This window comes from Cervus canadensis, chromosome 2 (genome assembly GCF_019320065.1).
Source record: "Cervus canadensis isolate Bull #8, Minnesota chromosome 2, ASM1932006v1, whole genome shotgun sequence".
In the NCBI taxonomy this organism is placed as follows: domain Eukaryota; kingdom Metazoa; phylum Chordata; class Mammalia; order Artiodactyla; family Cervidae; genus Cervus; species Cervus canadensis.
Window position 1 is genome coordinate 17,675,108 of NC_057387.1, and position 20,470 is coordinate 17,695,577.

General features: G+C 41.6%; 1 protein-coding gene across 3 annotated transcripts in view; it reads right to left on the reverse strand.

The window, feature by feature from the left end:
* LOC122433916 (myomegalin) overlaps positions 1-20,470 on the reverse strand; it is a 64,445-nt gene that overhangs the window by 12,469 nt on the left and 31,506 nt on the right. For 2 of the 3 annotated variants that reach the window (XM_043456984.1, XM_043456995.1), the window contains one exon: positions 2,300-2,450. In XM_043456984.1, coding sequence (XP_043312919.1) covers positions 2,300-2,450 — 151 coding nt within the window. Of the gene's footprint in view, positions 1-2,299; positions 2,451-15,338; positions 15,643-20,470 lie in introns of those variants that run through there. The other variant, XM_043457002.1, reaches the window with a different exon arrangement.

The following is a 20,470-nucleotide window of genomic DNA, read 5'->3' on the forward strand; positions in this document are numbered from 1 at the left end:
AAGATCCCCTGGAGAAGAGAATGGCTACCCACTCCAGTATTCTGGCCTGGAGAATTCCATGGACTATAAAGTCCATGAGGTCACAAAGAGTCAGACACGACTGAGCAGCTTTAACTTTCACTAAGCCACTACTATACATCTGTTAGAATGGTGACCATACAGAACACTGACAATCCTAAATGCTGGTGAGGATGTGAAGCAATAGATACTCTCATTTATAGCTGGTGGGAATGCAAAATGCTATTTACAGCTATTTTTGAAGATAGTTTGACAGTTTCTTACAAAATTAAACATATTCCTACATATGACCCAGTAACTGCATCTCTCAATGATTACCCAAATTAGATGAAAATTTATGTCCACATCAGTATCTGCACACAATGTTTACAGTAGCTTTATTCATAATTGAGAAAACTTGGAAGCAACCAAGATGTTCCTTAGTAGGTGAACAGATAAATAAACTGTGGTACATCCAGAAAATGGAATATTTTTTGGTTCTTAAAAGAAATGTGCAGTCAAGCTATTAAAAGACATGGAGGAATCTTAAGTGCATATTATTAAATGAAAGAAGCCAGTCTGAAAAAGCTAGATAGCATATGATCGCAACTATATGACATTCTGGAAAAGCCAAAACTGCAGCGACAGTAAAAAGACCAGTGTTTGCCAAGGATTAGAAAGCAGAGAAGGATGAGTAGGTGGAGCACGGAGTACTTTTAGGGCAGTGAACACTCATTCTATATGATACTGTAATGATGGATGCATGTCATTATACTTATGTCAAAACCCACAGAATGTACAAGACTAAGAATGAACCCGAACGTAAACTATTGACTTTGAGTGATAATGATTTTCATTGATTGCAACAAATATCAACAAATACACCACTCTGGTATAGGATGTTGATACTAGGGGAAGAGGCTATACATGCGCAGGGACAAAGATAGGTAGATGGGGACTCTTTGTACTTTCCGCTCAATTTTGCTCTGACCTTCCTGTTCTAAAAACAAAGTCTGCTTTTAAAAAAGAATGATTGTGAGAATATAAAAATTTTAAATGCACTTGACAAAGTGGGTGGAGGCTTTGTGAACTGAGAGCCCAGCATTTTGATATTATTTCTGCCAAAGTCTACTGTGCAATTGTGATCAAGCAACTATATCTTTGGGCCTTAGTGTTCTCAGTTCTAAAATAATTCTCAAGTTATTTTAGCTCTAACATTATTCTCTGGGTCAGTGAAATTTAAGTGTTACATATTAACAGATTCAATGGAGTATGAAGCAAAACCTGAACCACCTTCAAAGCTGATCCTCAACCACTAAGCAAGTTAGTGATGATTTAGTATTTCAATAACTAATGCTCACAGGTAATTATATAATAGATTAATTCTACACTAATGGAATGTCTTTGAAAAGTTTTAGGAAAATGGCCATTAAAGACAGACTGATAAATCTAGTGATCAGGCCATTATTTGGCAATTTTGTAAGCTTATTTTTGAAATTGAGCTAATTACACTGTAGTGCATACAGAAGTGGAAATATAAGATTGTACTCATGGAAGTTATATAATGTCATAAACTGATGGCACCTCAATAAAAAATAAGTTTAAAAAATTAAGCTTATACAAATTGCTATTCTAGAAACCAGGGATATGAGCTTCTGAAGAGAATGTAGAGGAGAGAATGAGGAGTAGAGATGGAGGAGCCTCTGTATAATTCCACCTCTTCAGCATTAATATGGGTCAACTTTTCACCATCAAAACATATGATGTAACAGGAGATTCTTATGTGTTCCCATCAATGCAGAAAAGAGACACCACTCACGTGACTGGAAGAGTTCCATGAAATCTCAAGTATCCATGAGATCATATATTTGGTGTATATATGTATTGCTAGGCTTCCCTGGTGGCTCAGTGGTAAAGAAACTGCCTACCAATGCAGGAGATGCAAGAGACTCAGGTTTGATCCCTGGGTCGGGACGATCCCCTGGAGAAGGAAATGGCAACCCACCCTGGTATTCTTGCCTGGGAAATCCCATGGACAGGAAAGCCTGGCAGGCTACAGTCCATGGGGTCGCAAAAGAGTCAGACACAACTTGGTGACTAAACAACAACAACATGCATTGTTAAATCGAATAAAACCAAATTTCTCTGAATAATATAAAGTAATTATAATAAAAATACTATAGACTTTTCTCTAAAGAATTTCCAGGCTGGTCTTAAGAGAAAGCCCTACAGTTAAGGTACATAGCTTGAATACAGACCCTGAAAGCTGCTATAATAGTCTCTGAAACAAAGAGTCTCTTACTCGCTGTGGGACATAGAGGAGAATCCGGCTTTCTCAGGCTGAGTCTTCTGCTCATTCACTCTCCTCTCAGAAGGTCCCTTCTTCTCTGAGGGCTGATGCATCCCAGGCTTCAGTTGGAGCATTTTCTCACAAAGAAACCTCTTCCTGCCTCCTTCAAAAGGAAAGAGAGAAGAAATGCATCTGGGTATCCACAATGACTAGCCTCTCCTCCACATCTACCTAGAGGAATCAAAACAAAATAATGGTTTAAAGAGGTTGGATTATAAGAAGGGTCCTCCAGGAGCATAAAAATCACAAGAGCAGAAGCTACAAGGAAGTAAACTATGAAACCTACAATGCGCTCCCTTGAAGAGTTCTTTATCAGCCACAAGAACCATGGTGATCCACTGGGATTGAGAAAAGATGCAGCAAGTAGGGGCAGATGCTGCTATGAGGAGGAAGAGGAGGGTTCAAAGAAATTTTAGCATTAAAAACAAGCAAACAATGAAGGAAACACATGAAAACAAGTGGGCTTTAAACTGGACTAGAGGACAAGTATTTTTGATTCTTACAGTTGAGATAAAGTTCCCTGGGAGTGTCCCCTCAGAAACCAGAAAGACTTTCTATCACCCCTAACTTCTGACAACTATGTAGGCAGAAACAAAGTTTGAGATGTCAGAGTTCAAATCTCAGTAACTGGGACTCAACAATAGCACCATGATAAGGACTCAGAGTATCTTGTGGCAAATTGTAATCATACATAGAATGTGGAGGTAGCTATAAAACCCCAGAAAGCCTTGCCTTCCGATGGCCTGCCACACTCAACACAAGGCTGTTTCTCTCTGGATGTCTCTATCAATAAAGACCACTTCTCTCACTAGCCAGTTTTAATATGTGTATTCTTTTGCTGTGTATTTAATATCTGTGTATTCAACCAATCACACTTGCCTCATAGCTCAGTTGGTAAAGAATCTGCCTGCAATGCAGGAGACCCTGGTTCGATTCCAGGGTTGGGAAATTCCACAAGCCATGTGATGTGGCCTAAATAAATGAATATTTTTAAAAAAGAAAACACCAAACAATAATATTTTCTCAACACCTTTTATTTTCTTGAAGATAGTTTCAATGAAAACAATTTTCGTGGCTTTTCTTAAATGAGTTTTTTAAGACTTCTAGTGATTCTTACCATTTCTCTTTGGGAACTCTCCAGATTTTGCTATTTAATATTCTTCTAAGAGCCTAGTAATCAAAAGCTGGAGTTTATGTTCTGACTAATAAATTTAGCATAATAATTTTTCATTACTAATAATCTTTTTATTCCATAATTATTAATATATCCCAAAGCAAAGCAATGTTGGATTTCTTTCCCTTGAAGTAGGGATACATGTAGGGGGTTTCATTTAACAAGAAATCAATTTTAACTTTCCAAACTACCACTCTCACCCAACTTTGCTATTTACAGATGATTGTTTTTGCTTTAGAAAAAAAAAATCTCTATAAACATTATACTACTAATGTCTGTTTTCAATTGAATTCTGGATCTACAAGTTACTTTCCACTTTATCACAGCCCTTAAAATATTTTATCTCCTTTAATATAATTAATGGATACCTTATGTTGGTGCTGATTTTAAAAATCTAACATATTTATTTATTTATTCTTTCACTTAGGTCTTAATAGAGTTGCCTGGGCTGCCAAAAAGCCTATTGAAAATGGCCCTTGACAGAACCCAGTAAGATCTAGGCCATAGCAATTTGACTTGAGATGGTACAAACCAGGCTGGTACAGGTGTATGACAATGTACAATGTGCTGCTTTTCATTAGGAATCACTAATATTCTAGCATCAACATTAGAGGGTATTCAATGTGCAAAGTAGATCAAAAGATAAGAAATTCTCATGGTCCTCACTTCACAGTTTAATTTACTCATCAGAAAGGAGAGTCATAGCTATGAAACGGAAAGTGAAGTTGCTCAGTCATGTCCGACTCTTAGTGACCCCATGGACTGTAGCCTACCAGGCTTCTCAGTCCATGAAATTTTCCAGGTAAGAGTACCGGAGTGGGTTGCCATTTCCTTCTCCAGGGGATCTTCCCAACCCAGGGGTCAATCCTGGGTCTCCTGCATTCCAGGCAGACGCTTTCCACCAGGGAAGCCCAGGAAATGGAAAATGGTGTTAAAACTTTTTTTACCACCACAGACTAACACCACCTAGCATCTGTGTGACAGTGGTTCATTATAAGCAACCTTGTTACTATTTTCTTTTTAGGGTAGGCAGTACTTACCTGTTTTTAAATTGATGTACAGTTGGCCACCTGATGCAAAGAGCAGACTCACTGGAAAAGACCTTGATGCTGGGAAAGACTGATGACAAAAGGAGGTGTGTGTTAGTAGCTCAGGTCATGTCTCACTCTTTGAGACCCTGTCAGGCTCCTCCGTCCATGGGATTCTCTAGGCAAGAATACTGGAGTGGGTTGCCATTTCCTTCTTCAGGGGATCTTCCCAACCCAGAGATCAAACCCGTGTCTCCTGCATTACAGTCGGACGCTTTTCAGTCATGTCTGACTCTTTGTGAGTCCATGGACTGTCAGCTCCTCAGGAGACAGTCCATGGAGTTCTTCAGGCAAGAGTACTGGAGTGGGTTGTCATTTCCTTCTCCAGGGGATCTTCCCGACCCAGGGATCGAACCCAAGTTTCCCGCATTGCAGGCAGACACTTTACCATCTGAGCCACAGGGAAGCCCACCATCTGAGCCAGGAGGTGGCAAAGGATGAGATGGTCAGACAGCATCACCAACTCAAAGGACATGAATTTGAGCAAACTCCAATAGATAGTGGAGGGCAGAGGAGCCCAGTATGCTGCAGTCCATGGGATCTCAGAGTCAGATACCACTTAGAGACTGAAAAACAACATTATAATAGGTTTTTTTTTTCATTACTATAGTTTTGAACAGTAATATTTATTTGATCTACTTACGTATTAAACCTATTCAATGTTCTTCAATCCATGTCCTTAATTTCCATGTTTCTCTTGGGATCACTTAGTGAAAGTTAAAGTGTCCCACTCTTTGGGATCCCATGGATTGAAGCCTTCCAGGCTCCTCTGTCCATGAAATGCTCCAGGCAAGAATACTTTAGTGGGGGACCATTCCCCTTCTCCAGGGGATCTGCCTGGCCCAGGGATTGAACCCAAGTCTCTTGCGTTGCAGGCAGATTATTTGCTGTCTGAACCACCAGGGAAACCTCTGGGATCATCTAACTTCTGCCCAAAAAACTACCTTCTGTATTTCCTCTAGTGAAGGTATGCTGCTGATCTGGAAAGGCCTTTATTTCACCTTCCCTTTGAAGGATATTTTGTCAGGGACTAAATTGTAGATTGGAAATTACAGTATTTTAGTTATTTAATAATGAATACAATGTGAAATTTTTTTCCTTTGGACATTTCTATGACGTTTCTGTTTGCCTTTGATTTTTGGCAGTTTCACAGCCATGTACCTAGACGTGGCTCTCATTTTTATCCTGTTTGGAGTTGGTAGAATTTCTTATACATTTGGCTTCCTAGCTCATTAGTTATTTTTTTCATTGACTGTTACATTTTATAAAATTGTTTTCAACCCACATTCCATCGCCTACCGTGTGGGACTTCGCCCTTTATAACATGATCTATGTTCTTTTTATTAAATTTATTTTTAATTGAAGGGTAATTGCTTTACAATATTGGTTTGATTTCTGCCATACATCAACACGAATTAGCCATAGGTGTGTGGCTTGAGCCTCCTTCCCACCTCCCACCCCTCGGTTGTTACAGAGCCCCAGTTTGAGTTCTAGTCACACAGCAAATTTCCATTGCCCATCTATTTTGTTTTTCCGGTAGTCAAGTATGGATGTGAGAGTTGGTCTATAAAGAAAGCTGAGTGTCCAAGAATTGATGCTTTTGAACTGTGGTGTTGGAGAAGACTCTTGAGAGTCCCTTGGACTGCAAGGAAATCCAACCAGTCCATCCTAAAGGAAATCAGTCCTGAATATTCATTGGAAGGACTGATCTTAGAGCTGAAACTCCAATACTTTGGCCACCTGATGCGAAGAACTGACTCATCTGAAAAGACCCTGGTGCTGGGAAAGATTGAAGGCAGGAGGAGAAGGGGATGACAGAAAATGAGATGGTTGGATGGCATCACCGACTCAATGGACATGAGTTTGAGTAAACTCCGGGAGTTGGTGATGGATAGGGAGGCCTGGTGTGCTGCAGTCCATCGGGTCGCAAAGAGCCCGACACGACTGAGCAACTGAACTGAACTGAACTCCCCATCCCTGACCCCAAGAGATTACCCAAAGTGCTGCTACTTTCCCCCCGCTGTTTAGCATCTGCGTTCTACCCAGCTTCTCAGCCTTTTGTTCCTTGCCAAGAATTGGCAAATGCCTTGAGGGGCAAAGGCAGAGAATTAGTTTCCTTCCAATGAGCCTCTCTCTAGAACTGGCTCTGTGTGTCCTGACTGCATTGGTAGTTTTCCAAAGACTTCAAATAGAATTCCTTTAAATCAGATTTTATCTACTTGTTTTCAGAGTGTGTGCTGGTTTGCTACAGATACTCCATTCATAACAGAAGAAAGAGGAAATCTACAAATTCCAGGTAAATTAAAATTTCCTACTTTGATTCCTTAAGAACAACAAAAAAGAAGGGGTCACTGATACATACTTGCATTTTTCTTATATTTGGGTAAGTCTGATTTGGCTCCTGCACTGCTGGTGGGTCGGGCTTCCCTAGTGGCTCAGTGGTAAAGAATCCCCCTGCAATGCAGGAGACTCAGGTTCAATCCCTGGATTGGGAAGATCCTCTGCAGAAGGGAAATGGCAACCCACTCCAGTATTCTTGCCTGGGAAATCCCATCGACAGAGGAGTTAGCAGGCTACAGTCCCTGGGGTTGCAAAAGAGTCAGACATTACTTAGCGACTAAACAACAAGTCTGGTTGTATACTAAAAGCACTTCCTGAAATCATGTGCAAAAGATTTTCTACCATGAGCTGAAAAATCACTATGCCTGCATAGAAGTCCAATAATTTGATAAAGTCTGATCCAGTTCGCTGCTGAGCTATCTGCACTTCAGTTAGATCACTATCAAACCTTACCAGTAACCAGTTTTCCAGATACTGGTCACTAATACGTGGGAGAAGGGGCCAACCAAACCATTAGACATCCTTAATTTATTCCAGGGAATGTTGAAAGTCAGCAGTGGTATAGTTAGAAGTGGGAATAAAAGGCTTAATAATAATAACAAAAATGACAGCTTTCTTGGAGCTTTACTGTGTGACCAGCACCGTTCCTCAGTGCTTTACTATGTAATAATTTATAAGTCCACATAACAACTCTGAAACATAGTGTAGGATTTTACCACCCTCTTGTTGCAGAGGAAAACAGTGAGGCAGTAAAAGGCCGAGCTAACCTTTTAAGGGTCCCACCACTAAGAGGATGAGACCCAGCACTCAGACCCAGGCAGAGCCCTTCTCCTTGGCCATCATGCTCAGTGAGAAGGCCTCACTAAGATTTGCATCTCTTCCTTCTTGTTCCACCTCCAAGATTTCAAGGAAAAAAAAGAAGATGGAAAGGAAGGCCTATGAAACATTTAGTACTAATTAACAAAATAAGAAAGAGAAGAAAGTTAATAAAAACCATTTGAAAGTGAAGTTGCTCAATTGTATCCGACTCTTTGCGACTCCATGAACTGTAGCCTACCAGGCTCCTCAGTCCATGGAATTTTCCAGGCAAGAGTACTGGAGTGGGTTGCCATTTCCTTCTTCAGGGGATCTTCCCAACCCAGGGATCAAACCTGGGTCTCTGACACTACAGGCAGACGCTTTACCATCTGAGCCACCAGGGAAGTTGTTAATCTACCCCAAAACAGACTCCATGGTCCCAGAGATGAAGTGATCATATCTCTCAACCAGAATGTTTATGGGTCTTGATTCTCCTGGTCTGAACAAGGGAGTTCCCTAGAGAGGCTCCTAGGAAAAAGGGTTAACAGTGTCTTTTATGTTCAAAGGGTAGAGGGGACAGCTGAGTACCTCTTCTTGACTTAGAGAAGAGGCAGTGCTCCTAAAGGGACAAGGAGGAGGGAGAATATCCCATAAAAAATGAGACAAATTCATGCCTTTCTAAGTTCATTAATGACATAACCCTTTCATATTTAGCCATATCCATGTACCTTTATTGGGGCTTCCCTAGTGGCTCAGTGGTAAAGAATCCACCTGCCAATGGGGGAGAGACAAGAGAGATAGGTTCCACTCCTGGGTCAGGATGATCCCCTGGAGAAGGAAATGGCAACCCACTCCAGTATTCTTGCCTTGAAAATTCTATGGACAGAGAAGCCTGGCAGGCTGCAGTCCATGGGGTCACACAGTCAGACACAACTGAGTGACTGAGCATGCACATGTACCTTTATCATTGAAAACTTAATGCTTTCTTTACAGTGATTCACATTTTTTTCTTACTCTACTTTTTTGTTTGTTAGGTCATTTAACACGTCTTTGTCTATTTTCAAGTCCTTGTGTAATAGTCCAGCATCAAGGCCGCCTGAGAGTTGTCTTTTTGTTGTTGTTCAGTCGCTGTCATGTCCAACTCTTTGAACCCCTTGGATTGCAGCATGCCAGGCTCCTCTGTCCTCCACTATCTCCCAGAGTTTGCGCAAATTCATGTCCATTAAATTGGTCATCCCTTTTTCTTTTGATTATATGTCACTTTTTGCTTCACTGTGCCTCCAGTAACTTATTAATATATGTGCCAAACAGTGTGTTTGACAGTGTAAAGACAGAAGTAAATATTTACTTTCTGGTATGAATATGCAAGAAGCAACAGTTAGAACCCTGTACAGAACAACTGATTGGTTCAAGATTGAGAAAGGTGTACGACAAGCCTGTTTATTATCACCCTGTTTATTTAATTTATACACAGAGCACATCATGCAAAATGCTGGGCTAAATGAGTCACAATCTGGAATCAAGATCACTGGGAGAAATATCAACAACCTCAGATATGCAGATGATACCACCCTAATGGCAGAAAGTGAAAAGGAATTAAAGAGCCTCTTGAAGAGGGTGAAGGAGGAGAGTGAAAAAGCTGGCTTAAAACTCAGTATTAAAAAAAACTAAGATCATGGCATCTGGTCCCATGGCAAATACAAGGAGAAAAGGTGGAACCAGTGACAGATTTCCTATTCTTGGGCTCTAAGATCACTGCAGATGGTGACTGAAGCCATGAAATTAGATGATTGTTTCTTGGCAGGAAAGCTATGACAAACCTAGACAGTGTATTAAAAAGCAAAGACATCTCTTTGCTGACAAAGTTCTGTATAGTCAAGGCTATGGTCTTTCTAGTAGTCATGTACAGATGTGAGAGTTGGACAATAAAGAAGGCTGAGTGCCAAAGAATTGATGCTTTCCAATTGTGATGTTGGAGAAGACTCCTGAGAGTCCCTTAGAAAGCAAGTAAATCAAACCAGTCAATCTTAAAGGAAATCAACCCTGAATACTCTGGAAGGAATGATGCTGAAGCTGAAGCTCTAATACTTTGGCTACCTGATGCAAAGAGTTGACTCATTGGAAAAGACCCTGATGCTGGGAAGGATTGAAGGCAGGAGAAGAGGGCAACAGAGGATAAGATGGTTGGATGGTGTCACTGATGGACATGAACCTTGGGCAAACTCTGAGAGGTGGTGAGGGACAGGGAAGCCCAGTGTGCTGCGTCCATGGGGTTGCAAAGTGCTGGATACCACTTGGCCACCGAACAACAACAACATGAACATACTCATTTTTCTATCAGGCCTCTAGTGTGGACGGCTCACTCAATCTAACATGTCTTTCTCGAGTTGGGCTGGTTTTGTTTAATTAATTAGATTCAGTTTTCCACTGGCTTCAAATGTTTTTAAGTAGGATCAGAAATTTTTTTTTAGCTGGGTTTGGGATCTTAATACTAGAATGATTCTAGACATTTTTAAAAATGCATTTCAGCCCAGAAACCAGCTTTTCTGAACCAGGAAAGATACATTTCTCCTTACAGCCTGGCTTTTTACTTTCTGGCTCACGGTGGAGTTCTTTTTGCTCTTCAGTTCTGTTGTCAGCTTTCTGGACTCTGTTGCTTCATCCTGCTGCTCTCCTGTTAATTTAATCTTTAGGGGATCCAAGGTATATGAATGTAAACTCACATTAAAAAGTTAATCATGAAAAAAAAAAAAAAGTTAATCATGAGTATTCATGAGGCTTAACATTATCAAAACAAACAACCCAGTCAAAAAATGGGCAGAAGAATAGATGTTTCTCCAGAGAAGACATACAGATGACCAAAAGGCACATGAACAGATGCTCAACATTGCTAATTATTCAGTTCAGTTCAGTCGCTCAGTCGTGTCTGACTCTTTGTGACCCCATGAAGAGCAGCACGCCAGGCCTCCCTGTCCATCACCAGCTCCCGGAGCTTGCTCAAACTCATGTCCATTGAGTCGGTGATGCCATCCAACCATCTCATCCTCTGTCGTCCCCTTCTCTTCCTGCCCTCAAGTCTTTCCCAGCATCAGGGTCTTTTCCAAAGAGATGGCCAAAGTATTGGAGTTTCAGCTTCATCATCAGCCTTCCAATGAACACCCAGGACTGATTTCCTTTAGGATGGACTGGTTGGATCTCCTTGCAGTCCAAGGGACTCTCAAGAGTCGTCTCCTACACCACAGTTCAAAAGCATCAATTCTTCAGTGCTCAGCTTTCTTCACAGTCCAACTCTCACATCCATACATGACCACTGGAAAAACCATAGCTTTGACTAGACGGACCTTTGTTGGCAAAGTAATGCCTCTGCTTTTTAATATGCTATCTAGGTTGGTCATAACTTCCCTTCCAAGGAGTAAGTATCTTTTAATTTCATGGCTGCAATCACCATCTGCTGTGATTTTGCAGCCCCCCAAAAATAAAGTCAGCCACTGCTTCCCCATCTATTTGCCATGAAGTGATGGGATCAGATACCATGATCTTAGTTTTCTGAATGTTAAGCTTTAAGCCAACTTTTTCACTCTCCTCTTTCACTTTCATCAAGAGGCTCTTTAGTTCTTCTTCACTCTCTGCCATAAGGGTGGTGTCATCTGCATATCTGAGGTGATTGATATTTCTCCCGGCAATCTTGATTCCAGCTTGTGCTTCTTCCAGCCCAGCGTTTCTCATGATGTACTCTGCATATAAGTTAACTAAGCAGGGTGACAATATACAGCCTTGATGTACTCCTTTTCCTATTTGGAACCAGTTTGTTGTTCCATGTCCAGTTCTAACTGTTGCTTCCTGACCTGCATACAGGTTTCTCAAGAGGCAGGTCAGGTGGTCTGGTATTCCCATCTCCTTCAGAATTTTCCACAGTTTATTTATATCTGGAGAAAAACATGGTCCAAAAGGATCCATGCACCCCAATGTTCATTGCAACACTGTTTTCAATAGCCAAGACATGGAAGCAACCTAAATGTCCTTTGACAGAGGAATGAATAAAGATGTGGTACATATATACAATGGAATATCACTCAGCCATTAAAAAAGAATGAAATGATGTCATTTGCAGCAATATGGGTGGACCTAGAGATTATCATACTGAATGAAGTAAGTCAGAAAGAGAAGGAGAACTATCATGACATCACTTATATGTAGAATCTAAAAAAGAAATGATACAAATGATCTTATTTACAAAACAGACTCACAAACTTAGGGAATGAACTTATGGTTGTCAGAGGGGAAGAATTTGGATAAGGGATAGTTAGGGAGTTTGGGATCAACATGTACACATTGCTGTATTTATGGATAACCAACAAAGTCCTACTGTATAGCAAAGGGAACTCTGCTCAGTGTTACGCGGCAGCCTGGATGGGAAGGGAGTTTGGGGAGAATGGATACATGTATATGTATGGCTGAGCCCCTCTGCTGTCCACCTGAAACTATCACAACATTTTTAATCGGCTATACTTCAATATAAAATAGTTTTTAAAATGCTATGAACATTCTTGCTACAACTTCTTTTTGTATGAACATGTGTATTTCTCTTGGAAGAATATCTAAATGAACTGTTTCTGCAATGTTAGGGAAATCAGAGGAAGTCTTGTTCAGGCTTCAAAGCAGGAGAGCAGGCCTCTGAATTTGCTTCTAACCTGCCTGGATTCTGTGCCTGTCTGCAAGCAAAGCAAATCAAGCGGTACTTCAGAGAAAAAAGGGGGTGAGTCTTGGAATCCTTGAGCCCCTGGAGGTCCGGCCACTTGCTCGGGGTTTAACGAAATCCTATGACTCACGAGGTGACACAAACAGCATTGTAAAAATGTTATAGTAAAACCAGAGCTACAATTTTCCATGTAAACTGATTACATCAGTTTGTGGCCTGGGATCATAAGCGGGAGCCCTGGAAACGGCAATTTGAAGTCTCATTTGGGGAGTGAATGCACTGCCCTTCTCCTAATTGGGACTCCAGATTGCTGTTACTCGGGACTTCCCAGCACACTGTTTAAGTCTGGATGTTGGTCGGCCCAATTTGGTGATGTATGTGCTATTACTCTTCTCTGTTGTTTCTATTTCTCTTTTAATGACTGCGTATTGAAATTAAGTTAAATAATCCTCTTCCAAATATTGAAATTGATTATTTCATCAACTTGTATGTAACAAGTGTTTTTTCTTATTAAGGAATCCTTTGAATCTGCAATGAAAATAAAACTTCCAGCAAAACATGGGAACAGAAGGATATTTATGTAAATTTATGTTTAAATGTATAAGTAATTGTCAAATCAAAGTGATTATAACATTTACATTCCCAGATGAGAATTCTGGTTTTGTCCACATCTTCACCAAGATTTGATATTTTCAGACTTTATAAGTTTAGCCATGCTACTGAGTGGAGAGGTATCTCAATGTAGTTTTAATATCTATGATATTGAACACTTTTTTTTATGTGCTTACTGGTCATTACTGTATCTTCCTCTCTCTGAAGTGTATTTAAGCTTTGGCCTGTTTTAAAAATGGGTGTTTCAGTTTTTAGTACTGAATTGTAGGAGTTCATTATATATTCTGGAGACAGTCTTTGTCATATCTTTTGTAACTATTTTTCTCCATTGTAACTTGCCTTTCTACTTACGTATGGTATATTTCATGAGATCACTTTTTAATGTTGTTTAAAAAGTTGTTTTTGCTATATGGATATATTATATCCATAATACAGCAAAGTTGTTATCATTGTATTTTTTTACCTATTTCTTTCTGTGTCATATTGAGAAAACCTTTGCTTACTATCAGGTCACAGAATATTCTCATGTATTTTCTTATAGAATGTTACAGTTTTAGTTCATATGGTTTGATCTATGGTCCAACTCAAAATAGTTTTTGTGTATATTGCAAAGTAAGGATTGCAGGCTTTTTCACTACATAGATATCCAGTTGTTTCAGCACTATTTATTAAAATGATATTCCTTTTCCCATTGAATTGCTCTAGTGTCCTTAAAAAAATAATTTGCCCATATGAGGTGGGTTTGTTTTAGGTATCTCAGTTCAGTTACATTTATCTATACATGTATGTGGCTTATTGCTTTGCCTCTGCCATACTATCTTGTTTGCAGTAAAAAACAGTTTGATAGTAAATCTTAAAGTCTTCCAGGTTTGACTTTTTCACACAGCTCAAGATATTTTGAAATGTGTATACTGAAGCAGCCACCATGCAAATCAAGATATACTGTCACTTAACTCCTCTCATTTAATTGCAGGACACACGCCTTCACATATTATAGCTGACCTATTAGCCAACAATCCTCTATTGCAGCCTCCAAAGAAAAATCTCTAGTTACCTCCAAAGGTGACTGAGAGACAAAGTATCTGTAACATTCAACAATGAATCTAGGTTTTTCTTGGAAAAAAAAAGTTTGTTTTCCTTATGAACAGGAATACAACGTTTGCTATGCAATTTTCTTTATTTTTGGCTGTGCTGGGTCTTTGTGGCTGTGAGGGTTTTTCTCTAGTTGTGGTGAATGGGGGCTACTCTCCAGTGGAGGTGTACGGGCTTCTCACTGTGGTGGCTTCTCTTGTTGCAGAGCATGAGCAGTAGGTCGGCCAGCTTCAGTAGTTGTGGCTCATGGGCTCTAGAGCACAGGCCCGATAGTTGTGGTGCACAAGCTTAGTTGCTCCCCAGCATGTGGGATCTTCCCAAATCAGGGATCGAACCAGTGTCTTCTGCATTGGCAGGTGGATTCTTTAACCACCGAGGCACCAGGGAAGCCCCTGAAATTTTCTATTCTTTGTAGGGAGAGTCCCTTGGAGGGTTTCTACCATAACTTACTAGGCTGATTGTTGAGTTTGGGGTTGCAAATTGAAGGCTGAAGTAGGATTTACTTTTATGGTATAGAAAAGATGATGGGAAGGTGCTGAGGAAAGTCTTAGGGAAGAGTAAGCTGGAACTAGAAAGCTGGTATCAGGTTCTTGCTTTGGTTGACAGATTTCATCGAATGAGGAGTTAGATCCTACCTATCCAAAGGGGGAAAAATATTGATGGAAAAAATAATATCAAAAGTCATTTTATTAGGCCTTGTCATTTATATATCATCTTTCCTTTTCATTTTTGTAAAATTGGCATAAAGAGGGGCCTCAAGTGTTTGTTACATAACTTCTGGAATGTGTCTCTCCATTTAAAACTACTAAAATTAAAATATTCATTGTGGACATCCTAGATTTTTCTTAGGTTCCACTAAGAGTGCATTTAAAGTAGGCCCAACCTAACGGACAAACCTACCTGGCTGAAGTGTTGTTTCTGGGTGTGTGTCATTAACAGTTGTTGCTTTCCCTAGTGTATTGTTTTTCGTAGATCCCGCACACCTGAAATCTGTCAAAACCCGCCATAAACCGTTTCCTTTGCTAAGAGATTATAAAGTACTCTTGCCCCAAGTAAGTGAACTTTACAAGTAGATGTGTCTGTTGCATCCTTGGAATTCATCCAAAGCCAAGGGGGAGAAGTTCAAGTGCTACGAGAGAAGTTCAAGTGCTGCCCATCCGGGGAGAAAAAGGGGAGGTGCTTACTCACTGGTGGCCGGGCCCAGGCTGTCTGCTTTGGCTCCAGCTGCTGACGAGGACTCCACCCACCTTCACCAGCGCCGGGAGAACCTGGTCCCTGCAGACGCCCAGGGTGCTTTTAGATGAGGAAATCACCGAGGATTTCTTTTCCCTTAACGTATTTCCACCCCTCCGTCCGTCTCAAGATCGTTTTTGGATCCTGACTGGACAGGACGTTAAAGGAGAGGCCACCCTTCTCCTACCGGTCTCTTCCTGCCCGGACGTTACTGCCCGTGGGGTCAGAACGAGGCGGGCAGCGGACGCTGGAGAACCCCAAAGTCGCCGCGTGCGCACGCGCGCACCTGCGCCTCGAAAGCTCCAGGCAATTTGACTCTACGGTGCCGGAAGCTTTTTGGCCAGCGCCGCCCGAGGTGTGGGGCTCCAGATCCTGAAAGAGTGGCTGCACTGAGGCAGCGGGGCCGTGGAGGACGGGCCTGGAAGAGGCAGATTTTGACCCGCGGAGCCAGAAAAGCTTCAGTTCAGTTCAGTCGTATCCGACTCTTTGCGACCCCATGAACCGTAGCACGCCAGGCCTCCCTGTCCATCGCCAACTCCCGGAGCTTGCTCAAACTCATGTCCATTGAGTCGGTGATGCCATCCAACCATCTCATCCTCTGTCGTCCCCTTCTCCTCCTGCCTTCAATCTTTCCCAGCACCAGGGTCTTTTCAAATGGGTCAGCTCTTCTTATCAGGTGGCCAAAGTACTGGAGTTTCAGCTTCAACATCAGTCCTTCCAATAAACACCCAGGACTGATCTCCTTTAGGATGGACTGTTTGGATCTCCTTGCAGTCCAAGGGACTCTCAAGAGTCTTCTCCAACACCACAGTTCAAAAGCATCAATTCTTTGGCACTCAGCCTTCTTTATGGTCCAACTCTCACATCCATACATGACTACTGGAAAAACCATAGCTTTGACTAGATGGACATTTGTTGGCAAAGTAATGTCTCTGCTTTTTAATATGCTGTCTAGGTTTGTCATAGCGTTTCTTTCAAGGAGCAAGCATCTTTTAATTTCATGGTTGCAGTCACCATCTGTAGTGATTTTGGAGCCCCCTAAAATAAAATCTGTCACTGTTTCCACTGTTTCCCCATCTATTTGCCATGAAGTGATGGGACCAGATGCCATAATCTTAGTTTTCTGAATGTTGAGTTTTAAGCCAACTTTTTCACTCTCCTCTTTCATCAAGAGGCTCTTCAGTTCTTCTTCGCTTTCTGCTATAAGGTTAGTGTCATCTGCATATCTGAGGTTATTGATATTTCTCCCAGCAAGCTTGATTCCAGTTTGTGCTTCATTGTGCTTCCAGCCCAGCATTTCGCATGATGTACTCTGCATATAAGTTAAATAAGCAAGCACGGTGACAATATACAGCCTTGACCTATTCCTTTCCTGATTTGGAACCAGTCTCTTGTTCCATGTCCCATTCAAACTGTTGCTTCTTGACCTGCATCCAGGTTTCTCAGGAGGCAGGTCAGGTGGTCTGGTACTCCCATCTCTTGAAGAATTTTCCACAGTTTGTTGTGATCCCCACAGTCAAAGGCTTTGGCATAGTCAATAAAGCAGAAGTAGATGTTTTTTCTGGAACTCTCCTGCTTTTTAGATGATCCAATGGATGTTGGCAATTTGACCTCTGGTTCCTCTGCCTTTTCTAAATCCATCTTGAACGTCTGGAAGTTCACGGTTCAGATACTGTTGAAGCCTGGCTTGGAGAATTTTGAGCATTACTTTACTAGTGTGTGAGATGAGTGCAACTGTGCAGTAGTTTGAACTTTCTTGGGCATTGCCTTTCTTTGGGATTGGAATGAAAACTGACCTTTTCCAGTCCTGTGGCCACTGCTGAGCTTTCCAAATTTGCTGGCATATTGAGTGCAGCACTTTCACAGCATCATCTCTAAGGATTTGAAATAGCTCAACTGCAATTCCATCACCTCCACTAGCTTTGTTTGTAGTGATGCTTCCTAAGGACCACTTGACTTCTCATTCCAGGATGTCTGGCTCTAGGTGAGTGATCACACCAATGTGATTATCTGAGTTGTGAAGATCTTTTTTGTATAGTTCTTCTGTGTATTCTTGCCACCTCTTCTTAATATCTTCTGCTTCTGTTAGGTCCATACTGTTTCTGTCCTTTATTGTGCTTATCTTTGCATGAAATGTTTCCTTGGTATCTCTAATTTTCTTGAAGAGATCTCTAGTCTTTCCCATTCTATTGTTTTTCTCTATTTCCTTGCACTGATCACTGAGGAAGCCTTTCTCATCTCTCCTTGCTATTCTTTGGAACTCTGCATTCAAATAGGTATATCTTTCCTTTTCTCCTTTGCCGTCTGATTTTTTTCTTTTCATAGCTGTTTGTAAGGCGTCCTCAGACAACCATTTTGCCTTTTTGCATTTCTTTTTCTTGGGGATGGTCTTGATCACTGCCTCCTGTACAATGTCATGAACCTCCATCCATAGTTCTTCAGGCACTCTGTCTATTGGATCTAATCCACTGAATCTATTTCCCACTTCCACTGTATAGTCATAAGGGATTTGATTTAGGTCATACCTGAGTGGTCTAGTGGTTTTCCCTAGTTTCTTCAATTTAAGTCTGAATTTAGCAATAAAGAGTTCATGATCTGAGCCACAGTCATCTCCTGGTCTTGTTTTTGTTGACTGTAGAGCTTCTCCATCTTTGGCTGAAAAGAATGTAGTCAATCTGATTTTGGTATTGACCATCTGGTGATGTCCATGTGTAAAGTCTTCTCTTGTGTTGTTGGAAGAGGGTGTTTGCTATGACCAGTGCATTCTCTTGCCAAGACTCTGTTAGCCTTTGCCCTGCTTCATTCTGTACTCCAAGGCTAAATTTGCCCATTACTCCAGGTGTTTCTTGACTTCCTACTTTTGCATTCCAGTCCCCTATAATGAAAAGGACATCTTTTTTGGCTGTTAGTTCTAGAAGGTCTTGTAGGTCTTCACAGAATCATTCAACTTCAGCTTCTTCACCATTACTGGTCAGAGCATAGACTTGGATTACTGTGATGTTGAATGGTTTGCCTTGGAAACAAACAGAAAGCATTCTGTTGTTTTTGAGATTGCATCCAAGAACTGCATTTTGGACTCTTTTGTTGACTATGATGGCTACTCCATTTCTTCTAAGGGATTCCTGCCCACAGTAGTAGATATAATGGTCATCTGAGTTAAATTCACCCATTCCAGTCCATTTTAGTTCACTGATTCCTAAAATGTCGATGTTCACTCTTGTCATCTCCTGTTTGACCACTTCCAATTTTCCTTGAATCACGGACCTAACATTCCAGGTTCCTATGCAATATTGCTCTTTACAGCATCGGACTTTACTTCCATCACCAGTCACATCCATAACTGGGTGCTGTTTTTGCTTTGGTTCCATCTCTTCATTCTTTCTGGAGTTAGATCCACTGATCTCCAGTAGCATATTGGGCATCTACCGACCTGGGGAGTTCATCTTTCAGTGTCCTATCTTTTTGCCTTTTCATACTGTTCATGGGGTTCTCAAGGCAAGAATATTGAAGTGGTTTGCCATTCTCTTCTCCAGTGGACCATGTTTTGTCAGAACTCTCAACCATGACCTGTCCATCTTGGGTGGCCCTATGTGGCATGGCTCATAGTTTCATTGAGTTAGACAAGGCTGTGGTCCATGTGACCAGATTGGTTAGTTTTCTGTGATTGTGGTTTTCAGTCTATCTGCCCTCTGTTGGAGAAGGATAAGAGGCTTATGGAAGCCTCTTGATGGGAGAGACTGACTGAGGGGGAAACGGGGTCTTATTCTGATGGCCAGGGCTATGCTCAGTAAATCTTTAATCCAATTTTCTGTTGAAGGGTGGGGCCTCCCAGTTATCTGACCTGAGGCCAAACTGTGGTGGAGGTACTGAAGATAATAGTGACCTCCTTCAAAAGGTCCCATGGATGCACTACTACATTCAGTGCCCCCAGCCCTGCAGCAGGCCACCACTATCCCACGCCTCCGCCAGAGACTCCTGGACACTCACGGGCAAGTTTGGGTCAGTCTCTTGTGGGGTCACTGCTCCTTTCTCCGGGGTCCTGGTGCGCACAAGGTTCTTTTTGTGCCCTCCCAGAGTCTGCTTCCCCAGTCCTGTGTAAGTTCTGCAGGCTCTGTGGTGGGTTAATGGCGACCTCCTCCAGGAGGGCTTATGCCATACCCAGGTCTACTGCACCCAGAGCCCCTGCCCCTGCAGCTGTCCACTGCTGACCCGTACCTCCTCAGGAGACACCCAAACACAGTTCTATCTCAATCTCTATTGGGTCTCTGGGTCCTGGTGCGCACAAGGTATGTTTGAGCCCTCTAAGAGTCTCTGGCGGGTATGGGGTTTGATTCTAAAGGTGATTTTGCCCTGCCTACCATCTTGCTGGGGCTTCTCCTTTGCCCTTTGGATGACAAGAGGGAAGGAACCAATTTCATGTTGCAGCTAAGCAGTTTTATAGCTTACACAGTCCTGTCTGTGCAAGTCTTCTATCTTGTAGGTTAGGTAGGATATAATTCTAATCCAGGAAAGAAATCAGAATCAGAATTAATATTAGAAGAAAGAGGGGGGAAAGACAGAATCAAGATAGAAATAGTGAAGAGATAAATTTTGGAGTTGGTTGTCTGAGGCTTTAAAAAATTTTTTTCCTGAAAGAGTAATGGTCAGTGTTATGATCATTATAATAATAGTATGTGTCTGCTTTTTGAGGTTGTTGTTCAGTTGTTCAGTCATGTCTGATTCTTTGCAACCCCATGGACTGTAGCAGGCCAGGCTTCTCCGTCCTTCATTATCTCCCTGAGTTTGCTCAAACTCGCGTCCAATGAGTCAGTGATGCCATCCAACCATCTCATCTTCTGTTGCCCCACCTTTCCTCTTGCCCTCAATCTTTCCCAGCATCAGGATCTTTTCCAGTGAGTCAGCTCTTTGCATCAGGTGGCCAAAATATTGGAGCTTCAGCTTCAGCATCAGTCCTTCCAAAGAATATTCAGGGTTGATTTCCTTTAGGATTGACTGGTTTGATCTCCTTGCAGTCCAGAGAACTCTCAAGAGTCTTTTCTGAAATTAATAGGCTTTGATTTATTAGTTGTATGAGGAGTAGATGATTT